This window comes from Etheostoma cragini, chromosome 6 (genome assembly GCF_013103735.1).
Source record: "Etheostoma cragini isolate CJK2018 chromosome 6, CSU_Ecrag_1.0, whole genome shotgun sequence".
Lineage (NCBI taxonomy): Eukaryota > Metazoa > Chordata > Actinopteri > Perciformes > Percidae > Etheostoma > Etheostoma cragini.
The window spans coordinates 22,372,167-22,399,167 of record NC_048412.1 but is presented as its reverse complement, the minus strand read 5'-3'; the positions used below and the strand labels follow the sequence as shown (position 1 = coordinate 22,399,167).

Here is a 27,001-nt window from a genome sequence, read left to right as displayed (position 1 = left end):
TGTGTGTGTGTGTGTGTGTGTGTGTGTGTGTGTGTGTGTGTGTGTGTGTGTGTGTGTGTATGTTTCAATTTCCAGATAACCACCTATTTGAGCGGTATCGTTTAGCAGGCGTAGATCATCCATCACAGTGAAACATTGCTGTAACCTGGTTTTACCCAGAAATAATGATAAAAGTCAGGTTTTGTTTTTTAAGAGCTGTTGAATTAGTTTGCCCATTCCCTTATTTGTTTATGACTCTTACACCTGAGGACCTTCAAAGCTATAAGGTAGTTTTTTGATCTTGTGATTACCAGACAAGACCGTAATCTTAAATCTAGTTTCGCAGTTTGTTGTTGAATTTGTAAACTTCACCGTAGTTTAATTTTCTAAGATCCAATATGTCTATAAATTAGCGCTGTTTCAGGAATGCAGCCTGCAACTGTTTAGATCGGTTGTTTGCAGAATAAACGGTTCACAAAGGGACCTGCCCCTTTTGTTAAAGGATTGCTTAATCTGCGGTAAACAATTGAGACATTATCTGTATCGCTGGGTTGACCTATTGACAACCTGTATAATCATTCTTGAGTTTAACCTTCTGAATGTTATGTTTAAATAATATATTTGTTGTTGAGTCCAAAGTTACAGGATTTGTCAAAACCTTCCCGAGATATGGTTCATAATATTATCCTTACTGATAAAGCCTCATTAGAAATCATTAGAAACCACCCTAAAGTTTTGCGTATATATGTCACAGGCTTATACATCTTATCTTGTTTGTTTTATTTAGGTTATTGCTTGACGCAGTTACGTTTACATTAAACATTCACGGGCCCGTCATTTTAGAAATACCCTAGATGTCTTTGCCTCATATTTAATACAATATCTCCATATATTGTCAATATCCAAGATATTAAAGTAATTAGCCCTAAAGCGCCCATATTATGCTCATTTTCAGGTTCATAATAGTATTTTGAGGTTGTACCAGAATAGGTTTACACGATTTCATTTTCAAAAAACACCATATTTTAGTTGTAGCGCACATTGCATTCCACATCTCACTTTGTAGCTAAAACAGCTGGGAGACGTCTTCTAAATGCGGGGCACTTGTGGAATACCTGCAGAACAGGAACATGGAAGTAGTTCTTTTGTAAATTATGGTGAACTAGTGTGTGTTGTAGCAGTGTTTTGCCATGGAGAACAAGCTAGCATGCAAGCGCTAGCATGCAAGCGCTAGCATGCAAGCGCTAGCATGTGCTAAGGTTAGCCACCTCGTCTTGGCTAGTGACGTAGAAAGCCTCACGCAGAAACATCTCACCCAGAGACAGAAGACATTCAGAAACCTGGATCTCACTCAAAACAGCATGGATGGTTTTTCTTTTTTTGTATGCATGTGGAAGCCACAGAGACACAAAATAACACCCCAAATCCCAGAATTATTTTTCCATAATATGGGCACTCTAAGCAATAATACATATTGATTAGTTTAATAGTTCTCAATTCTGAGCATGCGTCACAGGTTGTAAGAAGTAATCATCCTTTAAGGTGTCATAGGTGAAGGATATTATAGCGTTTAGCGGTTGCAATTCTAAAATCTAAAATGTTGTTGTCATCTCCACAAAACCAAACCATTTCTTGTCAGTAACATAAACTCAAAGGTATATTTGGTATTATCTACAGTGTTTGTACTAAAGGTAACTTGTCCTTTTCTTTCCGTCTACACCCAAATCATTCCAACTGGTTGCCTTCTTTCCATTTCAAACAGCTGCATGCTCACTATCAGAGATCATACTGGAATATACCATCAGCAGGCCATTATTAATTATTTAAACCAACACTGGTCTTCTACAAGCAACTTGAAAAAAATGGTCTGCATTAAACAATCATACAATGACTCACAAAAGCTTCTTTTTTTCACACAGCACTGTTGTCAGGAACAAGGCCTACACCGCTCTGAAATAAATCTGTTTCTTCAGTTTAAAATCTTGATTTTTAAGTAAAGAATCAAATGAACGTATTATCAATCACTTTCTTTGACCAGGCAACTGTTTAAATATTGTCTCTCTTTTGTCCTTGCTTGGTTCAGCAGGTTTGGCTGCCAGCAGTATACAATTAGTCACCTGGCAACAGGGCGCGGTTCTTAGCTTTGGGAATCGTATTCAGCAGGTACCAGGCTGTGCTAACACTGGGTACACATTCAGAAGTGACTGTGACCCTTTGCTGACTTTTCAGTAACCTTGCTGTATGAGTGCCAAATCAAAAATCCTTACACATGTTACGTACCGTTTTCTTTTCTTCTATTGAGCACACTTACTGCATATCTCTTATACGTCACGACAGCACTGCAGTTGTGTGCCATGAGTTGTTTTTAGAAGTTCACTGCTTTCATTTTCACTTATCTTTTTTCTGCGCTATGGCTCATCTCTTGATGAGCACTAAAGCGCTTAATTTGGATTCATAGAGAGATTTAACAATGTGTTAACAGTTACCACGTAGTCTAGGTTGGACATTTAAGACTTGTTTCACAGAGTCTTTAGTCCAGTTGTAGATGTGTGTTGAGTTTTTACATCTAGAAAGGTCCGTATTGATGCTAAAATGTTTTTTTTGTCTCATTCTCTTCTTGTTTGTACAACATGTGCAGTCTTCACTTGGCGCTCCTGGTCATTCATGAATGGTAATGGATCATTTAGAGTGTCATTCTTGGATTCACTGTTGAGTGTCACTGCACGAGGCTCCAGCAGTAATGCGTTTAGTCCATCCAGTCATAACTTGATTTCTCTTTCCTCGAGGACTACACTGCCCATCTTTTTATTAAAGTTGTTTTGTAAATGACTCCCTTTGCAGACCTTGGTCATATGAAGGTATTTCCCATCCATAAAATACCACATTTTTGCAAATGTAAGAGCTTGCTGTCATGCTGTGATAGATTTGCGCATGCGCAATAGTCACATCGCAAGACGTTGCGATGTTGACGCTAATCCTTTTTTGCTGCTTGATAGAAAAAACAACTTTCACCGATCTACTTTTACATTATTATTACCGTCCGACCCTTCCCCTTTAAGAAAGGTAGCCATGTAAGCAACGTGTGTATGTGACGTTAGTCCGACGAGGGTTATTGTTATTGGAAGTGAGGCCGTGTGTCACGTGTTAACGGGTCCCCGCTGGCCCCGCTAGTCCACCACAACCGGAAATTTAGAGGAAGCAACATGCAGTCATTGTCATACACTTCAGCCTTGATTGATTATTATATGAATGCAATGGTGCCATGCTAGTCAACCACCATATTTCCACCTAATATCCCTCTCCAAAATCACTTCAGAAAAGTAGTCACAGCGCTTACTTTCTTTAGTTTTGTAGTTGAGAATGATTTATAATTACCAAATTGAGATATTTGTCATCTTTTAAAAATTACTTTTTCTTTTTTCATATCGCAATATATATTTTTCAGGCAAAACAAATATTGCAATGTCAGTTTTTCCAGTATCGTGCAGGCCCACTGAAAAGTGATAATATTTAATTATCTTCTACCTGACAGAAGAACTATAAACACAAAAAGGTGGACTATGTGGAAAAAAGGCAAGGGAAAGTAAAGAGTGAATGAAAGCAGGAGTATACAGGCTAATGTACTGTGGTTTTCAGCTGTAATGTTTTTTTGTAATCTTTTTATTGCAGACGTGACTGACTCAGGCAAAATTCTGGGAGGGCGGCTGTCTATGAGGCAATGGGGGGGGAAGGAGTGTGAAGAGACTAGTACCATATGTTTACAAAGAACTTGACTTTTTAATTTAAATAAGTTGTTGCATTTTTTATCTATTGAAGTGTCACACTTAGAGATGCTGTTTTAAACAGTTAAATTGCCTTTTCTGTGTTATTTTTACAAAAGCTTACATTTAGGCCACCAAAAATGTACTTGACACCAAATTAAGGGGCTTGGTGACCCGTGGGACCAGTGCTTACAAATATTAGCGTCTATCCCTGCAGAAGTTCTCTCTTTGGCTGCTGAGGTCCTAACAGCAGATACATTTTGAATAACTAGGCCACTCCCAGGTGTAATTGTTTGGGTGTATGGATTTGTGAAACCCTGCCTACCCCTGGCATTGATGAAAATAAGCATGGGTTTCTAGTCCGGTTGTTTATTTTAATGAAGTTGTAAAAACCATTCAATTCTCAGTATTTTCCATGTTCATGCTGTAGGCTATTAATCTCAATTATTAGGATTAACATACACCACGAGGATGGTAGTTCTTAGATACTGTATATTAGTTAAACGCTGTCTTCTAGGACTTCTTCAGTTTCATTTAGTAATGACCCACACACATAGTCAGCTGTTTGCAGAGGATGTTCATTTCCCCTGTGTATAGCAATGCAACCAAATGGCTGGTTGTACATATGCAATATATTTGCTCAGAAAGGGAGAGCACAAGACTTTCTGACTTGAAAAAGTAGATGCTTTTTGTTTGCAGATCGTGTTGCTTATATAGTACAACAGTGTGTGTGTGTGTGTGTGTGTGTGTGTGTGTGTGTGTGTGTGTGTATACAGTATATGAATATTATATATAATTGTCAGCATGTACATAAAGGCTTAGTACTTTATGATATAAGTTGAAGATGGACATTCTCATGTTCACTTAATTCTTCTAAGTTGTTGCACCAGTTTTTGGGTTGATACTATTTGTTTGGTGCGCAATTTAACCATTTTCTTACCACTTAAGAATTTATAAAACATTCCTCCAAACCACCAATTCCCCATTAAGACACCAGACCCTTGAGGATCATGGGAAAATCCGTGCTGTGATTTGGATCAAAAGGTTTTGACATTTGGAGATTTCTGCAAGAATTGCATTTCTTTCTGTGACTAAATGGCAAGCACTTTTGTTCTAGAAACTGCAGATAAACCCCCTTATGTTAAATATACCTAGGACATACATACATCCTCTGAATGTCACAGTTCTCTAGTTTGAAGGTTGTAAACCTCATGAAGCTTTGCTTATCCTAGAGGTTGCAACAGGTCCTTTTATACAGTGACACAAGTTTCAGAAAATGGTCTTACTCATTTAAATGGCTACTATGGGGACTAACATCATCACACATGTATTTATTAAATACTTACTTTCATTCAGCTTTTCAGTATTACCCAATTCATGCAATTTTCCAAGCCCCAGAAATATTCCCAGAAATACACCATTTTTAATTAGGTGAAAAAAACAAATTTTTACAATTAGAATACATGAGAAAAACTGCATGGCTATTGTCCAAACTGCGTGGGATTAGCAGAAAGTGTGAACGTCTGTAAACGGGAGACTTGTGGGAACCCATAAAACCTTTTCCTTCATCTTGAGGTACCTCTTCGAAAATCTAGCCATGCTAATTTTACCATTGCCATAATTTTGCCTAGATTTGGAGCATTATTTAGCCTCTTTCCTAACAAGCTAGTTTTTGATTTTGTCTCTGTGCAGGATGCAGTCATGAAACTTTACAGGTGTGTAGTTGGGATCAAAATGAAGGCTGAGTTTAAAGATGGGTGTGGTTGGAGCGAGGATTCCAAAAAGAGAGGAGTAGAAAGTAATGAAGGGTCCAACCCATTTTACGTCCATGGCCCGATACTGACGTTGCTGTTAGTGGGATCCTATCGCTCCCATTTTTGTTCTTTGTTTCCCTCCATGCCATTGCCTCTAATCATTTTTCCGTCCATTTTCCCAGGGTTCCACATGATTCCTCGTCTGCCTGGTATTGTGCCAGAAAGCTGCCTGTTGATTACGGTGGGTCTGCTGGTGGGGGGGCTTATCAAACTAGCTGGAGAAAAGGTCCCCCCAGTTCTGGACTCCCAATTGTTTTTCCTCTGCCTGCTGCCGCCCATCATTCTGGATGCTGGCTACTTCCTGCCCATTCGACCCTTCATGGAGAACCTGGGCACGATCCTGATGTTTGCTGTTGTTGGGACCTTGTGGAATGCCTTTTTCATCGGGGGTCTGCTGTATGCTGTGTGTCAGATCCAGCCAGCCAATCCATCCGAACTCCACCAGTTAGAGATCCTGCCCTGTCTGCTATTTGGCTCCATCATCTCAGCTGTGGATCCTGTTGCTGTGCTAGCTGTGTTTGAGGAAATCCACATCAACGAACTGTTGCACATCCTGGTGTTTGGCGAGTCACTGCTCAACGATGCCGTCACTGTGGTGAGTGACTAAAACAGGAATTATGTGGCTGATAGCGGACTTTCAAGCTTCCATCTGTTATGAGAGAATGCATTTATTGTTTTGTCAGCAGTTAAGAACTCAGATCAGGTTGTGTACTGAATTTAAAAAAAAAGTATAATGTTATAGTTAGACCTGACCCCAACTCACAGCACACCAGTTGTTAGCTGGCCTCTTCACAAACGGCACCACCTACAGTAAAACGTTACTGACAATGCTAGCATCATAGCTAGGTGAGCGAGGATATCTTTTGATTTTCTGCCAATTTCCTTTGGAATTATGCCAGATGCTTGACCTTTTCAACATCTTGCATGCTTGTAGATGCAGCCAAGATGCTAGCCCTTACATGGTAAAACTCTTAGTTTAGGGGCGGGTAACGTTAGATGATAGCTCTAACCAGGTGCCAGGTTTTTCCATCGTCAACGCACCTATTCCAACACACATGCACCCCGGCCCTAAACACATGCACGCATAAATGAATAATTTTGAATCACTATTCCTTATTTCACGGTTATTCCGGATTTATGAGATGATTCATATATAATAATTATAATAATTTTCTTAAAAAAATGAAAGAAACGTTTGAAAACTGATTTAGACCTTGTCCAGAATCAGAGAATCACTAGAATCACATGGAGAGGGCAAATACATTAAAGTTTTAGTTATTCTTTCTCCACAGACTTTTATTACCTTTTGTTGTAATTACTGTAGGTTAAAGCATTCTCTTTGTCATATGCCTCAATCAACACCATCTGTCTCCTAGGTGCTATACCATCTGTTTGAGGAGTATTCGGCTGCTGGCACAGTGACCGTGTTGGATGGTTTCCTGGGGATCATCTCCTTCTTGGTGGTATCGCTGGGTGGCATTCTAGTGGGAGCTATCTATGGGATCCTGACTGCCTTCACCTCACGCTTCACCTCCCACACGCGTGTCATCGAGCCACTTTTTGTCTTTGTTTACAGCTACATGGCCTACCTTTCAGCTGAGATGTTCCACCTTTCTGGTATCATGGCGTAAGTGTGTGGTAGGGCTGAATGATTAATCAAATTCAAACTGGCATTGTGACGGAATAGAAGGCAATTTTCAAATTGGCCCAAGGCCAGGTTTGAATCTTCAGATATCATCATGTTAACATTTTATAGCTATGCATTTTATAACTCAGTGCATACTGTGTTTGAAGCAAGTGTGTGGTCAAAAGAGAGAGAGAGAGAGTTGATGAGCTCAGGGTGTGTGGCAATCAAGTGTTGGAAATCCGAGCAGAGAAGACGTTAGCAGTGAAGTTGTCAAATGGTAGTAAAAGTATAGGTTTTAGTTTGTCTATGAATAAATACTGCAGTTCATTAAGAACGCGTAAAGTTCTCGTGACATGCTTCTCAACTGCTGTGTTATGGGATGATGTTAGCCCAAAGTGAGCATCAGTGTCGGCCCTGGAGGCAAAACAAAGTCTCCCTGAAACAGGAATGGTTGGTTAACAACATATGTATACAATGAGGCTTTCAGTTATCTAAATATTTTTAGAGTGGTGGAGCCTTACTTTAGTTTGTGTAATGTGTTACAATACCGTTGCTGATTGGAGATAGTAAGATTCATATTTATCTTTTAATTAAATGTTCACACTGGGCCTCTGGTGTTTTTGAGATTGTATTTATAAGTTCAATTTAAATGTTCATGTTACCATTGAGCTTTAAGTTATCAAAATAATCAGATTGACTGGAGATCAGTAAGATTTATATTTATTTTTCATACATATTAACGTTCACACCAATGATTTATTTTTTCAGTTATTTAAGTCATAATTATATTACGTGTTTACAAAGTTTGAAGTTACAAGTTATAATATTCAATAGTGATTAAAGGTTTTAACAATTCAGTCACTAAATAAAGATATGTTTTTCATATCAATTCATGCATCAATTCATCTGATTTCAGCCTAACACATAGGCCAGACCTACAACATGAAAGAGCAGTTTATATGTTGACTGTATCCAATGTTGTGTTAGTCATTTTATAGAATGATTTATTGCTTGTGTATATTGAATAATACAGAAGATAAGAAACCTTTATAAAAAATATTGGTATTAAAACATCGTAGTTAGATTATATCCAATATTGTTCAGCCTTAGTTTAGGGGGTGGTCATATGGATAGACTTAAAGAGAATTATAAACTTTCAGAATGTAATGTATATTTTGAAAGTTTTACATCTTTACGACTCAGACGTCACTTTGCCACCATTTTATCTATTCCATACAGTAGTAATGTTTTTGTGTCCTGTGTGCTCTCTGCTATCTGTGATGTTCTCCAGCTGTTCCAGGAACATCCTTCTATCGTAGGTCTTCCCTCCTGTGATGAGTTGTCACGGTCTATATAGAACCTTGCCATTACAAGAAAAATATAATTCAGTCATTGCCCTTTAACAGTAACTCAACTATAGATCGTGGCAGTGGTATATTGGGTAATCTGATCCAACGTCACCTTAACCAAGCATTGATTTATTGGCATCCCATTATTCTCTGAGGTGCCATTTCTCATCAGCTCCTCCAGTACGTTTCAATCCATTTTCTGTTCAAGGCGCTGGGAGTAATGGATGTTGCAGACAGGAGGGGATGATATACTGAGTCTCCCCTCTGAATCAGGGTCGAAATGATGTGTAGTTTCAAGGACAGTCTCTTCTGGCTGTCTTATTGCACCTCAGATCAAAAACTTGATTGGTGTCGAGGTGTTTAAAAAGAAGAAGTGGAACAGCTAACTGGTCTAAATTCTTTTCATCATTTCCCTAAAGCCTTGAAAACCAAACCAATATTGACATGGAGGAGGGTGAAAAAAAAACTTGCATGAAACTAGAATACAATAGAGAAGTGGTCACCAGACAGGGAGGAAGACATGTTTGTTGGTGTCACATTGTCATGTTTCCAAAATCAGTGTGGAACTCTGGGTAGCTACAGCTTTCCTTCAGTGGAAAAACTCTGATGTAAGGGTTGCCGACGACTTTTCCCTTTTAACATTTATAAACTAATTTTACTTTGCTTCATGTTAATCATACGTTTAACAGTGTTAGAATTTGGATGACAATCCCAGCATTTACAACAGATTTGGATACATGGAATCTAGGAAAATAAGTTTTCTAAAATATGTTTTCTAAAATATATATATATATACACACACACATATATTTACCCATATATATCTTCTCTGAGCGTACGTGTACCTCTTTTCCTTCTAGGTTAATTGCATGTGGAGCAGTGATGCGACCCTACGTAGAGGCCAACATATCCCACAAGTCCCACACCACCATCAAGTACTTCTTGAAAATGTGGAGCAGCGTCAGTGAGACACTAATCTTCATCTTTCTCGGTGTGGCCACAGTAGACGGACCTCACCACTGGAACTGGACGTTCGTCACCGTCACTGTCATTCTGTGTCTGGTGTCACGGGTCATAGGTCAGCTCTACTGCACATATCTCACAACTTCTTCTTCAAAAAATGCAATGGTGCCATGCTGGTGTGTGTAGCAATGCTGTGTAAAGGGGAAACAATTAACCTGCAACGGAGGAAGTGTCCTTAGGTTAGTCATTTTTGGGGTTTTAATTCCTACAAGATCTCTTTGATATTGTTGGCTTTTATCCATAGATCTTAACATGAAACAGTCACGTCAGACATTAGCTTGAAAGGCTTTTGATCAACAATTTGTCAGTGAGCTTGAATGCAAATCAAAACTTGCAGCAAAAATAAGGTTGCCTAGTATTTATTTTTTCAAAGGACATAAATGGATTATAGTGCACTTTGAAGGGAGTTGTAATTAACACAATGATGTATTTGGATGTAAAAAGACCTTGTACTCAAAAAAGGGAACTGGGCATAATTGACAAGAGTAAATGTCGCCATCATGTTTCATCACACAGCTGTCGGTGTTTGAAAGGAAGCTCTGCTGAGGATTTCAGTGTTGACTTCAAACTGTCACAAGTCCTTCTGTTGATGATTTGTAATACTAGAGTTATTAGGGCTGGAGAGAGAGGGGCTCAGAGTGAAAAGAAACAAAACAAAGTGTCTTCAGTCGTGAAACACAAAGATGTTTGACATTCTCAACCTCAAGCTGATGATGCTTTGAGCAAACTTCCCAAACACAAATATGCGGCCTGTGAATGAATTGTTGCCATCAGCAATCCTGCACATCTTACATGATGCAACGTCTTATGGTGGAAAGTGTTCTTGTTTGGCCAGTCAATGTCATTGCAGTGTTTTTGCACGTTTATAGGTATTTTACTATAAATCACATGTATTTTGCAGTACTGCTAACTATTCAAACCTTTAGTGCTTTAGTGTTTAGAATTTTTCAAAATCTTCCAGGCAGCAGTTGTTTTTCATTTATTTTATACAATTTTAAATGATACTCACAGTTGGAAGAACACAGCACACGTAAGTGTCGCGTAGCATAGATAAGTGCCTGATCATGCACCTGGCCATTCATACCGGACGCGTATTTCTCTCTCTCTCTCTCTCTCTCTCTCTCTCTCTCTCTTTCTTTCTCTCTTTCTCTCTCTCTCTCTCTCTCTCTCTCTCTCTCTCTTTCCAATAGAAAAAGACAGGATGAGTGGGAAAACCATCTTAATTGTAGCCCGTGTGTGTGTGTGTCTCTCTCTCTTTCTGTCCGTCCGTCTCTCTCTCTCTCTCCGTGTTCTTGATTGCGTGTCTTGCTTGAAGACACAACAGCCAAAATAACCATAAACCTGGCGGTTTGATTTTGAAATGTGTTTATTTTGGTAAAATATCCAGTTGCACTGTGATCTTACTGTATGTGATCACCTGCCTGGCTTCACACATACGCTCGTGTATGATACGATAAATAGAGGGAATGCCGACGCTGCTCACCCGATGGGCCCGGACAGATTGGATCACTTGGACACCAAAATAAAAAAAGCTGCGCTACGCTGCTGTATGCAGCACTTTCGCGTGCGGCGAGTTCCAGATTGATTTAAAAAAAGGTGACAATGCTTTTTGGGGCAAAAGCAGATACGATTTTTTCTGTGATGGATTAGCTTTATCATGTGTCAAGTCTTTGTATGCTGGTTTTCCTACTTGTGTGAAAATAATGGAAGCAATGGCTATTTGAAAGAAGGTGTAAAGCACATTGAAAAATCTTAAAGATTTAACCAAAAGTAAATTATTTTGACTTTCATATCATTTCTTGTTATGGTCTTAACTTATTTGCAAGCACTGGCATCTTAAAAGTCCAGAGAGGCTCTTTGAGCTAGGTTTGTAACACACACAAAGTGACAAACTCTTACATTCTCATTACATTGTTCTTCCCAGGTGTGGTTGGTCTGACCTGTGTGATCAACAAGTTCCGCATCGTCAAACTGACAACCAAAGACCAGTTCATTGTGGCCTACGGTGGCATGCGGGGTGCCATCGCCTTCTCCCTCGGCTTCCTGCTGAAAAAGGAGCAATTTCCAATGAGAGAAATGTTCCTTACCGCCATCATCACCGTTATCTTCTTCACCGTCTTTGTTCAGGTACGAGGACCCAGTTTAGGTTGTCCTGTTTGGGTCAGACTTAAGAAGTAGAAAGTGTGTCATTCAGCCTGGCTAGCCTACCTCATGCCTTATTATGGGATGTCATAACCACAGTCAATGCACTATGCAAGGAGATTTCTACATTAAGGCACTTTAAGTACAGTGAAAGCATTAAACTACTGTTAATCCTCTGGTGCACTGTTCCAAGTAAGAGACAGGGTATGGGTTCAACATTCATGTTTTGAATGTTACCCACTCATTTGCAAATAAAAGTGTGTAGTGGGTTCTAGTGTATTTGCCTAGCTAGTCTAGTATGAATTTCCACTTCCATCACTGTTTGAATTCACGCTGACCAAAACACTTACAAAACCAGATTAAACATATATTTCTTTGCAAACATTCAGTTGTAAAACGTTGCAAATCTTACTGGTTATGCTGATTGAACATGAATGGAACACTCCTGTGTTTGCAAGAGGTTGGTTTGGTGTGTTAATTCATGCATTAATCAAATGTAAAACATATGCAGAAGGAATACAAAGTATGAAGAGCCACATTCCTACTGAATCCTCTCACATAGTTAACATCAGCATGACAAGCAAAAACAGTCCTCAAATTCAAGATAAAGACAGGAAGTTCTTGCACACATATTTGTGATTGTTAATTTAAAATAAAACTACAACTACACATTTTTAGCTATCTAAAATAAAAGTTACATTCACAACAAAACGCTTTTTTGGCTCCAGAATGAAAGAGGAATTGAATATTTACTGAAACTTTTCATCCAAGTTGTTTGCTTATTAACATGAGATGAGGGCTTGTAGCTACTTCAAGTGTTGCTTTACAACCATTTCTACAGGAAGAAACACATACAATGTGTACACACATTTAAAGTAGTTTTTGATTGTGTATGCACTTATCAGTTGTATTCACGATCATTCTTCTCTTGAGAATATAATCACATAATATATATATATAATCGCTGTGCGAAGAGGTAACTGATAGAAAGGTAACACTTGTATTTGAAAAAACATCCCTGTCTACACAGACAATTTTAGCAGTTCAGGATTTCTCTTAAGAGTCCCATATTATGGGGCGCCCAGGTAGCTCAGTTTGTAGAGCAGGTGCCTATATAAAGGGGTTTAATCCTCAACGAAGTGCTCCGGGGGTTATATCCGTCCTGCAGCAATCTTCCTGCATGTCTTCCCCCTCTCTCTCCCCTTTCATGCTGTCCTGGTGATTAAAGGCAAAAATGCCAACAACAACAAAAAGTCCCATATTATGCTCATTTTCAGGGTCATACTTGTTTTGGGGGGTTTCTATTAGAACATGTGTACATGCTTTGATGTTTCAAAACCCATTTTTCTCATACTTTCCGTCTGAACATACCTATATCACCCTCTATGTCTCTCTCAGCGTTGGTATCGTCATTACAGCTGGGGAAAGACTATCAGCACTGTAGTGCTGATAGTCTTTCTACCTATACTACAGTATAGTTGTGTTTACAATTATTCACAAGCGGACAGAAGTCTTGACAGCTTAAAAACACTGTTTCTGAACACAGGCTGGAGGCATTTCTCTGTGAATTAAGTGTTTTGATACTTTATAGTTGATACTTTATAAGTGTTTGATACTTTAGTTTACTTTATAGGAGTTATATAGCACTTGGGCTTGACCTGCTTTATAATAAATGATAACTTTTTTACAAGAAGTGACCTTAACTTGAATTTGTTTTTGCAAGACACACCTCTTTGCCTTTATTACCCCAGAAGTGGTGTCCAGTGGAAAAAAGGGAGAGCAACAATTAACAATAAGCCAGGAGTTTAAAGAAAGAAAGGAAATAGAGAGATTTGTACTATTAAACTGTTTATTTAAACAAAAAGGGGTCCAATGTTCACACAAAACAACTTCCCTTAGAGAAAGGAAGTGAAACCGATTAAACTAAACACTGGTACAACCAGTTACACTATTCCTCCGCTGACACAGTGAAGAGCACAATCCAGCTCAGACTCACGACCCAGCGCGACACGACTCTGCTCGGCCATCTGGCCCACTGCTGATTGCTGAGGTGCCCCAGGTGTGCCCGACCAGTCAGATGGAGAGGGCAGTACCTGGATCAGGACACAAGAGCAGAGAACAAAACACCCACGTAACAGCCTTACTCTTACCTCTTACCCACCTGTACACTTGAAAGAATGTTTGTCCAAGGAGCAATGGAAACACAAGATGATGTTTTGAATTGTTGATAAGGAGAAGGAGTTCCCTTTGATGTGGATTAGCAGATGTGATGTTGATCTTTAGTGCTGAAGTCCGTAACTTCTCACAACTCATTTCTCTAAAGTTGTAAGAGATTTACAGCAACATTTTTTTGTGAAACGATGTGTCAAGACCTGTTCTATTAGGTAATCCCCCATTACAAAACGTTTGGGAAATCTGCCATCTAGTGTGTGATACTACTGAGCTTATGCTTGACTTAGATGAACGATACTAGCATTGTAAAACCATTACAGGTGTGAAAGATATTCAAAATCAGAGCATGGAGGTTTATGTGTTCTACACATACAAATACAGCATGTATTGTATTGTATGTTTGGTGTTTATTGTGTTCTGTCTGTATCTGTTCATAGGACCCCCTCGAAAATGAGATGCTACATCTCAATGGGCTATGCATTTCACTCATACGTCCTGCAGAGTTGGTGATTAGAGCCTATTTCTGCCTTTATCTAAGGTCAGGAGGTGAATAATGACTAATGTTTTGTTTCTCTCATCCTTCTGGCAGGGCATGACCATCAAACCCCTGGTGGAGCTGCTAGCAGTGAAGAAGAAACAGGAGGCCAAGCGGTCGATAAATGAGGAAATCCACACCCAGGTGAGACTTTTCCCCTACATCCATCATGAGCCTTCATCATCAGAAGCTGATGACTTCGTGGTTTCTACATATCAGTCACCCAGAGCCTTTTGGTATGCAATTGATAAATTAAATGGTTTGAAATGGTCCTTCACTGAGCTACCTTTTAAGCCACAGCTGACTGTTCTCACTTCCTATCTTGTTTTTATATATGTATTCATCCCACAGTTATATGCAGAAATACAAATATGCCTAATAACATTAATATTATATACTATTCCCTGGATTGAGAAATGCACAGCAAATAATGTTTTACATTCCCTTGTAGTTTTATGTCAAATGTGACGCCCTTTTGCAGTAACAAGCCTCCAAGGCCAGTTGCTCATCAAATCTTGACTGCTGCTTCCACCTACTGGCTGCCGGGTGCTAGTTCAACTCATTCACTGTACTGTAAGGGTACAGCACAGTCAACGTCAATCCAAGCAAAATAACTGGCAGTTTTCTTTCCCCATTTCATAACATTTTACCATCTAGTTAAATATAACTTAAACACAATGTCTCGCTCTCTCTCACCCCAACACACACCATGCCCCACAATCCCTGACGGTTTTAAAGCTATTAATACAGTTCATATAAGTAAATACATGCACATACACACACACACACACACACACACACACACACACACACACACTCACACACACACAGTGTTTTACTTGACATACCTGTCCCAGATTGTTTTTTTTTGTGATTTTACCTGCTTTACTTGTAATTGAGTCATGGAACTACATAACAACATACAATACATTGCTAATTGACACGTTGCTCACATTGACAATGGAATCAGGGCAATATACTACTATTTGCAGTAGCATTGTGTCTCATGTTTAGGGATAGATTCTCTCTAGAACAATTCAATGGTAGGTTCTGATAAGTTAATAATAGATTATTATAAAAATAACTTCTTTTTTTTTTAAATGTGTTGATTTTTATTTAAAAGTTACTGTCTCCCTGGCAAATCAGACTGAAAGAGGATGGGATAATGGACAACAATTTATAATTTAGGCAAGAGTGCAGAAAAAAACCCACAAAAAGATGTTTGTAGTGAAATAAGAATAAATACTGTATATGACCCAAAATCTGTGTAACCAGAAGAGAATGTGTCATGATATATATATTAATCTATGATCTCACCCTAAATCTAAAACCTTTCATACTGTTAGCACTTTTTAGGATGACTTTTTCACCCCCACCCACATAGCACTAGGCAGTCTTTACATGGATCCGTCTCTTCTGACAAAGCAGAAGTAGAGTCTGTGGCTCTGCCTAATGACTTGTTCCCATAGTAACACTGCCTGTCAGACTGTCATCTGCAGGCTTAGTCAGAGCACCAGGGCAACCTGCGGCTGACTGCAGTCCGAAGCAACAAATGCATCTGTACATTTTCTCTGGTATTAGCAGGCGTGCTACCACTGCTAATAAACCCTGTCTGATCAGTCACCTGGCTGGGGCTGCTGTTGTTTTTCTCCCACCACTTCCATTTTATAGCTCGTCACCTGCTGTTGTTGATACTGATGTTGGCAGTCTTACCTGTGAGGGTGTTTTTACTGTGAGGAATGGTAACTGGGGTACAAGAGACTGTGTGTGTGTGTGTGTGTGTGTGTGTGTGTGTGTGTGTGTGTGTGTGTGTGTGTGTGTGTGTGTGTGTGTGTGTTCACAGTATGTTTCAATGGGAACAGTGCAATCTGGGTAGAATTACCTGCAATATGAGGTGGAGGATATGCTGTGGGTTCTTTCTCTTCTGTGAGTGCGGAGGAAAATAGAGGGTCTTGTGTGAGATTTATTGGATGTTTATTGAACCCATTTGGATGAGATAATCTATGCTTTTGTCTTATGTACTGTATGTGGACTGAATGTTTACTGTGTTTGTGTGATGCATCACCATTCTTACTTCTCTCGACTGCCCAAGACAAATTTCTCCTATAGGAGACAATAAAGGCTTACCATAACTTTTCTTATCTTATCTTAAGATGCAGCTGAGTAATGTCTGCGGTACCGCAGTGTTACTGTCATCACAGATAAAAACATTTTTAATCATAATTATAATCAAAACACATTTTTACATTGGAAAAAGGAAAAGTAACCTAAAAAAAATCCTGTTTTTGACCAAAGAAATTACAGCAGATATAATATGGGCCCCTAGAAAGTAGTGTTTATTAAATATAGGTTTGTTCACAGGCATATGGTATTTCTGTACCTAACTAAGTCTGTACAATAAATTAAAAAACTCTGCAGAGTTTTTTTTGTTATCTTTTTGTCGACCTCATTTTAAAAGGTTTTCTGCCTCTTTTTCTCCCCAGTTCCTTGACCACCTTCTGACTGGAATTGAGGACATTTGTGGACACTATGGACACCACCACTGGAAGGACAAGTATGCTTTTTTTCATTGCTAATAAGTTATTTGTTAAACATGGTGACAAATGCTCATCACAAGTTACCCCGAGACCAAATTAAGAAAAAGCAAGTCAATATTTGGCAGAGAGAAATTGTAACGATGAAAAGTTATAGTTTTTTAATCCATCGTCAAAGTAGTAAATATTTAATTTTCTGTCATTATCCGCTAATTGATTCAACCCTTCAAAGAATACACATTTACTGAGGCTATAAATGTGGAATTATTGTGATTCGTTCCATCATTCAACCTCTTTTCTTTTCCTCTAATGTGCACCATATGTCAAACCTCTCACATCTCTCTCTGTCTTATTCTTACACACGGCTGTCTTTTTTTTCCTTTGTCTCTATTTTCATCTGCAACTCATTTTATCCTCCCAGACTGAACCGTTTCAACAAGAAGTACGTGAAAAAGTGCCTGATTGCAGGCGAACGCTCCAAGGAGCCACAGCTCATCGCCTTCTACCACAAGATGGAGATGAAACAGGCCATCGACCTGGTGGAGAGCGGAGGGGGAGTCAACCTGCCGTCTGCTGTGCCTTCCACAGTTTCCATGCAGTAAGTACTCACTCGGTTTTCAGTTACTACACTCAGAATACCAACCTGTCTCAAATTTATGAGACCTTTAACCTGCAGTCCCTGCAAAGTGTGTAAGTAACAAAACAGTAAAAATGCAGGCGGGACACCTAAACAATAAGCTGAAACTTGCTGGACAGCTCCAAAAACAGCTGGGAGGAGCTGCAGATTTGTTTGAGAATTATCTGGAAGTTCACGTTGTGACATCTTTCACAGTGTAATTTCATACATTTAATTTAAAAAATAAAACTGTTGATCACAGCCGATTTAAATGTTTGTAAAAATAATACCTTGTATTTACTGATAAATAAATAATTTCACAATGCTTTATGCTCATTTATTTGAATTAAATTTGATGCAAAGTAATAACCAGGCCAACATGATAAAACAGGCCCTCTTGAATTGCATCAGTGTCTTACTGTCAAAGCTGTAAATGGAACAGGAAGTAACTGTTTTATTATTTACATCACTTACACTACACTCTATAGTAGGGCTGGGCAATAAATCATTATTATATCGACATCGTGATATGAGAGTAGATATCGTCTTAGATTTTGGAAATTGTAATATCATAAATGGGTTAAGTGTTTTTTTTTCTGGTTTTAAAGGCTGCATCACAGTAAAGTGGTTTCATTTTCTGTTACCAAACTGTTTAAGCTCTTTTATTATTTTTACTTTTAGCCCCTTAGTCATTACATCTACATTACTGAAGATTATTTATGTTAAATCTCATTGTGAAGATATTTTGTTAAAGCAGTCAACCCTATAATATCGCCACAATAATGACATCAAGGTATTAGGACAAGAATATAATCTATTTTTCTCCTTATCGCCATATATTCTCCATATCATTTCATGTTTAATATGTGGAGGGCTTTAATTGCTACTTTATATTTTTTTATTTATATTTGTTATATAAATTTTATTATATATATATATATATATATATATCTTCTTCAAAGGAAGATCCATTACAAATGTCAGGGGTTGAGTCTGTCTGATGACTGGAAGGTTTCTGGTTCTTTGATCAGCACTGATGCGTTACAGTTGGGTGAGCCGCTATGCAGCTAGTACATCGGCTGTTCAATTTCACAAGCTGTTACGACAGCCCACACAGCTAGAAACTTGCTCTCAGTCATCTGATCATTAGATTCCAAGGGAAATGGGACTTCAACAGTTTCATCATTATTACAACAGATTTTCATGTGTTTTTATCAAAAGCAAAAACAGCAGTCTGTGTTACACAAACTCTGATAGTCCTAACTTTTTCCTGTGTTTTTTTTTCTTTTTCTTTTTCTTTTAGGAACATCCAGCCTAAGAAGCCTCCTCCTGCCAAGCCTGAAGAGAAAGCTCTGCCCAAGATGTCTAAAGGCCGGGAGGAAGAGATCAGGAAGATCCTCAGGAGTAACCTTCAGAGGACACGACAGAGGGTAATACTGCTATATGATCAATTAGACACAGATCATTGCCTGTGTATATCTTATTCTTATCATCTAAAGATGTATTGTCTTGTATTACCGGGAGCATTAGAGCATATCACTATTCATATTGATTAGACTATAGTCTGGTATTAGACTACAGTGTATTGATTGTTACAGAGTTATAATTAAATCACAAGCTCTACTCATCATTAACCAACTAATAATACTTGCTTTGACTGTAGGCACACAGAAAAGTACTTGTCGTTTATTTATACCGATTGAGGATGGTTCCCTTGCGATCACCTTAGCCTGAGTAAATGGCACACATGTGTTTATCATCTATACTTCTGCAGAAACAAACTGTGCAAAAACCTTTCTTACACATACTTGTATAATTGTGAGTTATTAAAATGTCCTCTTAAACTGAGTTGTTTTATTTGTCTTTACTCGCTCAGCTGCGCTCCTACAACAGACATACTCTGGTGGCTGATCCATACGAGGATGGCTTCAATGAATTCCTTATCAAGAAGCAAAAGATGTTTGAGCTGGAGAAAAAGGTATGACTATCAGGCTCGGTGGAGGCAACGCCTATGAAATCTAGAATCAGTGTGAGCCAGCTGTCTGCTTTGTCAAACCTTATTGACACCTGTTCACAGCATGATTAAACAAAACCCATTCTGTTGATTAGTCAATGCTAAAAGAGGCCTTTTGTAATACCATAGCAGTGTGCAACAGAGACTGTTATGCAGTAAGAAAGTAGAAGTTATATTGCAGGAAACACATGAAGCAGGAGAAAAACATTAGACTCCAAAAGAAACAACAGAGCAGCTCTTCTCATTTCATAGTGGGCCACCAACATTTAAATGACTCAGCCAAAACTATAATTAGTGTTATAATTAGAGTCCACCTTCAGTCTCTTAAATTAATTTTCTTGACACAAATGGGGGTTGATTTATTAGCACAGCTGAGTGGCCCAACCACAAACTTCCATTTCATCAGCCTGTAATTACATAATGAAAATGGACCCTGGCTTTTATTTTGGTTGAACTGAATGTGCTTGAAGCCACTGTAGAGGATTTCTCCAGAGAAAGCAACACATCATTTTAATGATTGATCAATGGTAAATTGCTTCCCAAACAATAAAATGGGGCAGTGTGTATTTTCATGTGTACTTTATGCATAAGCCTAAATCATCCCACAAACAAACAATAGCCCTCTTTTTTTCTTTCAGATAAAAGACATGCATAACTACCTGACGGTGCCTGCTGCTCCACCTGACTCCCCTACCATGTGTAGAGCCAGACTGGCCTCAGGTAAGAACATCCACCCTAGCCACTGCCAAATGCAAACACCCGATAGCTATCAGCATCATACTGAAAGGAACCACGGGAAACAATAGGGGACACTTCACCACGTCACACGTTGTATTTTGTTAGGGTCACAAGGCAGCTCTCACAAAACAACAAACACAATGTAGGAAACACTGCTACTGTTCACAGCTGCAGCGATAGATATTTCTCCACTGGTGGAAATATGTTTGCATGTAGCAGCCAGCATGTAAACCAGTGTGTGGTTTTTATTTTAGGCAGACGTACTGATTTCAAACCTGCTCAGCAGCAGAGAGGGAACAAAATCTCTCCAGGTATGTAGTCAGTGTAGAGAAGATTCATTTTCAGTTTTAACCCGGCAGCAATCCTAACCTGCATGTGTCACTTACGTTGCTTGTTAACATTAATCCATTATTCATCACTAATAAGGGGGATCTCATGACATGATTGACGAGGCAGCGCTCAAATGATTTTTTTTATTTTTAAATGAATTATAGCCACAGGAAAAACTCTGCCGTTTGCAGATTAGTCAATCATGATGTATGTTGGAACTTCAGCTTTTCTTTTTCATAGTAAGTTCAAACTAAAAGTGGAATTATGTCCAGCATGTGTTGCGTTATAAATCATTGTGACTTACTTTGCACTATTGTTGTGTTGTGAAACATTTTGAACAGTCCTGAAGCCTGCTGTTGTGGAGTTTGTGCAGTGATTGTCCACATGTGGCTTTGTTGACCTTTGTTGATCCCATTTCCCTGCCCTTGTCCATGGTATGGTCATGTATGTTGATGGAATGATGGAATCATATTGAATCCCCTTTAACAACCTTGTAACATTACATTACGATATCACAGTGCATTGTGTAATAAAACGTCCGACTGTAATACATTTTTTACTTCATTATGTAATCACACCCGGATTGTGTAATAATCTGCCGCATTTTGTAATAAAAACCTTGAACGCAATAAGTATTAAACTTGACCAATGAAAGGCAATGTTAATCTACTGAACGAACAGTATATTTTTTTACAATACATTTTGAGTCGCCGTGAGTCACGATAGAATTTCATTAAAAAAACATGACAGTGTTGTAAAAAATGGATGAAGACATCCATTTTGGTTAGTTATTACGTAATGCACCATATTACATTTTTGTTAAAAAAAAAAGTAGAATTCTCTGCATTTTATAAGAACTCCCTGCCATATTATGTAATAGTTAATTAAAAAAGATGCAGAGAAATTTATAACATACAGCGTTCAGGTTTTTATCACAAAATGTGGCAGATTATTACCTAATGCGGGTGTTATTACATAATGAAGTGAATATTTATTACATTTTGACATTACATAATGCATTGTTACAAGCCTTGGTAAAGCTCCCTCCCTGACCTTCCGGTAGACCCAGTAGCCTACAGCATGAAGCCAGCGGTGGACAGCGTGCCGACCATCCAGGTGGACTTGGCCTCTCCTCAGTCTCCAGACTCCGTCAACCTGATGGATGAGTTCCGACGGGCCGACCAGCAGGAGGAGGACCAGGGCCTGATGATGAAGCCTCCCTCAGGGCAGAGTGGGCCTAACAGGCCAGGTGAGGCGGACAGAGGTCGAGAACAGCAGAAGCTGACGAGGTGCCTGAGCGATCCCGGTCCCAGCGCAGACGAGGAGGAGGAGGAAGAACCCTTTCTGCCTTGACACGGCAGACAGGATATGGAGGGGTTAGGCTGCATGCCCGCCTTCACTAATTAGAGGAGAGAGGGCTGCTGCACTGCTCTAAATAGTAATCTCTATGGTTCAGAAACCAAACAAGCCAAAACTGCTAACGCTGTACAACACCAGAAACAAAAAGAAAAGGCAAGTCTGGAAAAAACAAAGAGCCATCAGTTTATTATCATTGCTCTTTATTTTTTTTAGACAGGAGTGAAGTGGCTGTTGTCTGAGAGGTTGTGGAGTTTACGGTCGATAGTCTGAGACATTCAGGAAAGAGCTATGCATTACCAAAGGTTTGCACTGTTTTTGTGTCAGACAATGTCATTTTTATTTTGGTGTCAGACTTTTTCTTTTTTAATGACTGCATAGTTGTTGGTTTTTGTTTGTTTACGATATTTAATTTTTTTCTTTTCTATTTCATGTCATTCAAGCTACCTTCTTGGCAACATGCTGGGCCTCTAATTCTACATTTAATCAACAAGGCAAACTGCCTAAATCCATTCCTCTTTTTCAAGCATTGCGCTTGAGTTAAAGTTGCCTGTTTTTAATCCAACATCTGACTGAAACAGTTCTTTCATTATTTCACTTGAAATTGCTAAATATTTAAACATTTAGAGTTTAGCTATTTTAAAATGTATGGCCTTATTTTATGTCAAACCTTTTCACTCGGTGCAATTTTTATCTTTGTCTTGTTTTAAAGCATATTTCTTAAGTCCAGAGTCACTAATGTCTGTTTGCAATCAGTTTGTTGTCAGAGTTTGTGGGATGTAGGTTCAAATCTGGATGTATTTAGTCACTTTGTTTATAGTCCTACTTACACCTGCGGCCTTGTCTTATGGCTGTGGAGGGAGTTGTGTGTGCTTAACCCCACTGTCGTATAGGAAGGGACAAGTTTGGACCCACAGCAAAGCTCGTGAGACAGGCAGTGATGCAGCACTTACGGTTTGATGTTATCATGCTTGATTCCCCATCCAAGTCTTCTAAAGTTAAATCACTTGTTGTCACGTCACGTTTCTGTGTAGGTGTTTTATGTCAATTTTAGGACACCCTTTAAAAGTCACTCAAGCAGGGCTCGTCGAGTTGTTAGAGTAGATGCTTCTCTCGATCCTGATGTAATGAGTAACGGCCCATCTCACAGTCACCTTCACACTCCTCATTGTTGAAACCTTTAGACCACATGAGCTGAATTTTTTATATATCAGATCAAAGTAATTGATCCTTACTTTCTTTCACACGCCTATATGCATTCTTTAGTTTTTTACTGGCCATTACAAGAAGCAGCTGTGCTCTACATCAGTGTTCATCTTATCACATGAAGAGTGAACATTTGTACGGGAATCCTTTCACGCCTCTCAACCCTGTTAAAACTATATTATATATTTCATGGCAACAAAATAAAATTGTAAAGTAGTATTGATGTGTAAAATATGTAAATCAATGATAATATCCTATATTTATAAAGTACCCTTTAAACTGAAGTCCTGAAATCTTGTAAACATGCAACACATTGAGGCACATTGAACACATTGTTGATAGCTTAAGTCATTCTCTACTGTACTCTATACAGTTGTACAGTATGTAAAACACATTGCATGCCTTTTTTACACCGCCCCTCGGTGAATTGGAATACAAATCGTTTAAGCTGCTGATGTGATGATTTGCTTAATCATATGTATTCAAACATCTTGTGTGCCACAGCCAACTACCATTAGATTGGAAAGCCCCAAGTATTCTTTCACATTAGTCTATTATCACTTCACTGCAAAAAAGAAAAAAAGAGTGTAGTTTCTCCATACTGGCCATCCAAAGGACTCTCTATGGAAAGCAAACTTTAGCATTGGCACACAGTCCTCCTCTGAAGTAGGCTGAGTGAGTCACTGCTCCAGTTTTCTAGGTGTTAGTGACCGTTGAATCCTTCCTGATCCTCTTACATCCAAAAGGCTCACATTATAGCTAAGTGGTACGAGCAGAAGAACCTCACAGGCTCCTTCCTCAATCTCTTCTTCTCTTAAGCACCTTTTAATGTCTTGCTATGGTTAGTATAGCGAGGGTAAGAGGATATTTTTGTCCGTGCACAAATGCACTCATGTCAATCCAGATGTATAAATATGCAAACATGAGCCCATACTTGGGAGCGGTTTTGGTCCCTTTCTTTGCTCCTGACACTCTTCCTGCTTCCCAATTTCTTAAAGGATAATTGCAGCTGAGAGATGGGCGGGTCAAGCCTTAAAGCATCTCATTTGCCTGTCTGGGACAAATTGAATTTCCTGTCGGAAATGTCAGCATGTGGGCCTGAGTGTCCCAGTGGAGAGCTGTGCTGAAAATGTCAACAAGGACATGGTCAAAGAGAAGAGAAGGCTAGTTTAAAACCCAGAAGTGACCAGCCAAATGGCATGTAACACTTTCCCCCATTTTCAAATCATTTTATAGCTGCTTAAAGTACAGTGATATTCACATGCAGCAGAGGATTTATGAGGTTCTGAACTGTTTTATTTAGTTCAGCTACAGAAACCCTGAGAACTGTTTCCCTCCATCTGTGAATGGATGCTTAATGCACTACTGTTGGGAAATATTTCCTTATCATCCTCCCAGATGCTGTTTGATTAGGCTCTCTTTTAACGGAAGTGTGTTTCTCATTTAACCATTAACTACCCTGCAGAGACTTTTAAGTGCAGGAAGGTTGCAGTAATGAATTTCTAAACATATTCACACTTGGGTATACATGTAACTGTGTGAATGCACAGCAGGTCTCAGAGGTAATATGCATCATGCTCTGCACAGATGTTATATTTTTCATATCAGAATGGATCTTTAACATAACTTGAAGGATGTGATCAAATATAAGGAAACCAAAAATCTCCAATTTAAATTAAAGCTTACCCTCAAACCAAGAGAAATTAAATTCCTGATTACTTCACATTATCCCAAAGACTTTAATTTCTCAAAAAGAAACAAAACCCTATTTTCATACTTTATCTTTTTAAACCAATTGCATCTTTTTGGGCAAACATTCTCCCACCTTGGAGGGAAATGTTTGGTGCAGGGAATCTTAATCTAAAGCCATACAGCCTATAGAAGAACCAATTTCATTGTATTCATATATTATGTGGCATGTACGCTATTTTCGCCTTTTTTGTTTTTGTTTTTCTCAATGCACAAAACGAACGAAAACCTTTGCTTTTAAATCGCTTGTGTCTTCAGGTGAATGTTTGCTGTTCTTAGTTTTAAATGTCCACTCTGGATGTTTTTCTACAGCGATGAATTGTTCTAAGTCACGGCAGTTGTTTTCATGGAATGTGTTTGACTGAACTACAACTCTGTTGACTCACCAGCATTCACTTCAGCTTTAAGTTTTTTCTTTCCACATGTTTGCTTTATAATGTGCTTTATTTCTTTAACGGTGTTATTGTGACTATTGACTATTTTGGGGTTTACAGGGATATCTAAGTCCTTTGCTGTTATTGTCAAGTGCTTTATCTGGATACATGTGCATAACATTACATTCCTCCATGTTTTTTAGTTTTTTTCCCTTCCATCTCATGTTTACCTTTAATGGCACTCCAGAGGCATATGTCCCCCAAACTTTAAACTGTGGACTTCAGGCTCAAGTAGAAAGAGGCTGAAATTACAGCTCTAAACGCTAATCAGTTTATAAGCTTCACTCTCAAATCCAGTTCTCCTAAAGTTAGATTAAAGGAAAGAGCATCAATTACAATCAGCCACGCATGCAGACAAAACTTGTTACCTTAAAGCCAACTTGAGGTTTTTGCATGTTTTAGATTTTTGTGTGTGTTATTTTCCCCTGGTATCCAGGCAGCCATTAGTTTCCATTCATTCCCTAGAATTGTTGGAGATCCATCACTATGGACATCAGATGGCATTCAGGTCCATACTATTGCACATTCATTCCAATCAACCTAAATGATAAGTTCACATTGTTTTTACATTTATCTTAAAACAATCTTGACCCGTCTCTATGCACATATGTTTCTCCTGTCCATACTGGCCACAAAGATATCTTCATTCTGTCTGAAAACTCGTTCTTAAGTTTGTCTGAACACAACACAAGGCTTTAACAGTCATGTTGTGTAACTATCCCTCTGGAAGATACCCACTTTATTTGTTTAACTCAGATTGCTGAAGGCTCATATTATCTTCTGTGGCCCACTGAAATGCATTTTTGTTTGAAACTGTATTTCATCTTCTATCAGTTACATTGAAATTGGTTTTAGAAGGGATCTTTAAAGGGCCAGTATGAATAGGAGAAACAACTACAGCAACCGTTTGTAAATGGCGTATCCATATTGTTTTATGGAGGAAAACATGTAAATCTATCCTTTTAAAGTGCAACAATGAAATAAATGGAGATAGAAGGTTGCCAGAAAAACTGATAAAGACACCACGGTATGCTTTGAATAAACTGATCTAATTTGGTTACTACATGATTTGTACTACATGGGCTAAAATATGCAAAAACATTGGTATGTTCCTTTAAGTTCTGGAAGATCTGAGCAGTGCAAGGCTAACGGTCAGAATGCAGATGAACGTTCGACACTCTCCAGTGACAGAGGCAGTAATCATAGTATGACGCACGCTCGCACTTCATCAACATAATGACTCTGCGGTGTTGTTACCCAACCACCCTAAGACTGTTTTCCACCCTCGTTTACTTCATTTGACATCACACCAAGCACTTTAACAAAGCTGTACCTTTATCTCAAAACGCCGATGATAAAAAGAGCAATAAGTTAATATAGTGTACACATTGTGCGTAGTTATCAGGGGACACATTATAGGGAAAGGGAATGTACCTTATGATGGGCCTTAGGACGGGGGGGGGGGTGCAAAGCAGAGAAGCTAAGGTTTTAAATCCTAGTGAATGCCATGCTATGACTTGTTGAAAGACTAGTTTATGTTTCCCTTTACATTCATTGTTTTTCTTTATAATCATGTTCATTTGTTCGTTAATTGTTTAAAGTTGGCAAATTTTGGTTTTGCA

General features: G+C 38.8%; 1 protein-coding gene and 1 long non-coding RNA gene across 3 annotated transcripts in view; one reads left to right on the top strand and one right to left on the bottom strand.

Moving 5' to 3' along the window:
* Positions 1-22,804, top strand: part of slc9a1a (solute carrier family 9 member A1a) — a 27,452-nt gene extending 4,648 nt beyond the window's left edge. The window contains exons 2-13 of one of the 2 annotated variants that reach the window (XM_034874016.1): positions 5,677-6,149; positions 6,931-7,181; positions 9,391-9,608; positions 11,478-11,680; positions 14,457-14,546; positions 16,886-16,956; positions 17,358-17,534; positions 18,856-18,982; positions 19,429-19,530; positions 20,205-20,286; positions 20,559-20,615; positions 21,698-22,804. In XM_034874016.1, coding sequence (XP_034729907.1) covers positions 5,677-6,149; positions 6,931-7,181; positions 9,391-9,608; positions 11,478-11,680; positions 14,457-14,546; positions 16,886-16,956; positions 17,358-17,534; positions 18,856-18,982; positions 19,429-19,530; positions 20,205-20,286; positions 20,559-20,615; positions 21,698-21,987 — 2,141 coding nt within the window. In that variant the 3' untranslated portion in view covers positions 21,988-22,804. The remainder of the gene's footprint in view (positions 1-5,676; positions 6,150-6,930; positions 7,182-9,390; positions 9,609-11,477; positions 11,681-14,456; positions 14,547-16,885; positions 16,957-17,357; positions 17,535-18,855; positions 18,983-19,428; positions 19,531-20,204; positions 20,287-20,558; positions 20,616-21,697) is intronic. The other variant, XM_034874017.1, reaches the window with a different exon arrangement.
* LOC117946137 lies at positions 2,798-23,057 on the bottom strand. Its single transcript, XR_004656974.1, has 3 exons — positions 22,800-23,057; positions 18,027-18,032; positions 2,798-2,808 (listed from the first exon to the last, which is right to left on the bottom strand). It is a non-coding gene; the product is annotated as an uncharacterized LOC117946137 (long non-coding RNA).
* Between the last annotated feature and the right edge of the window lie 3,944 nt (positions 23,058-27,001).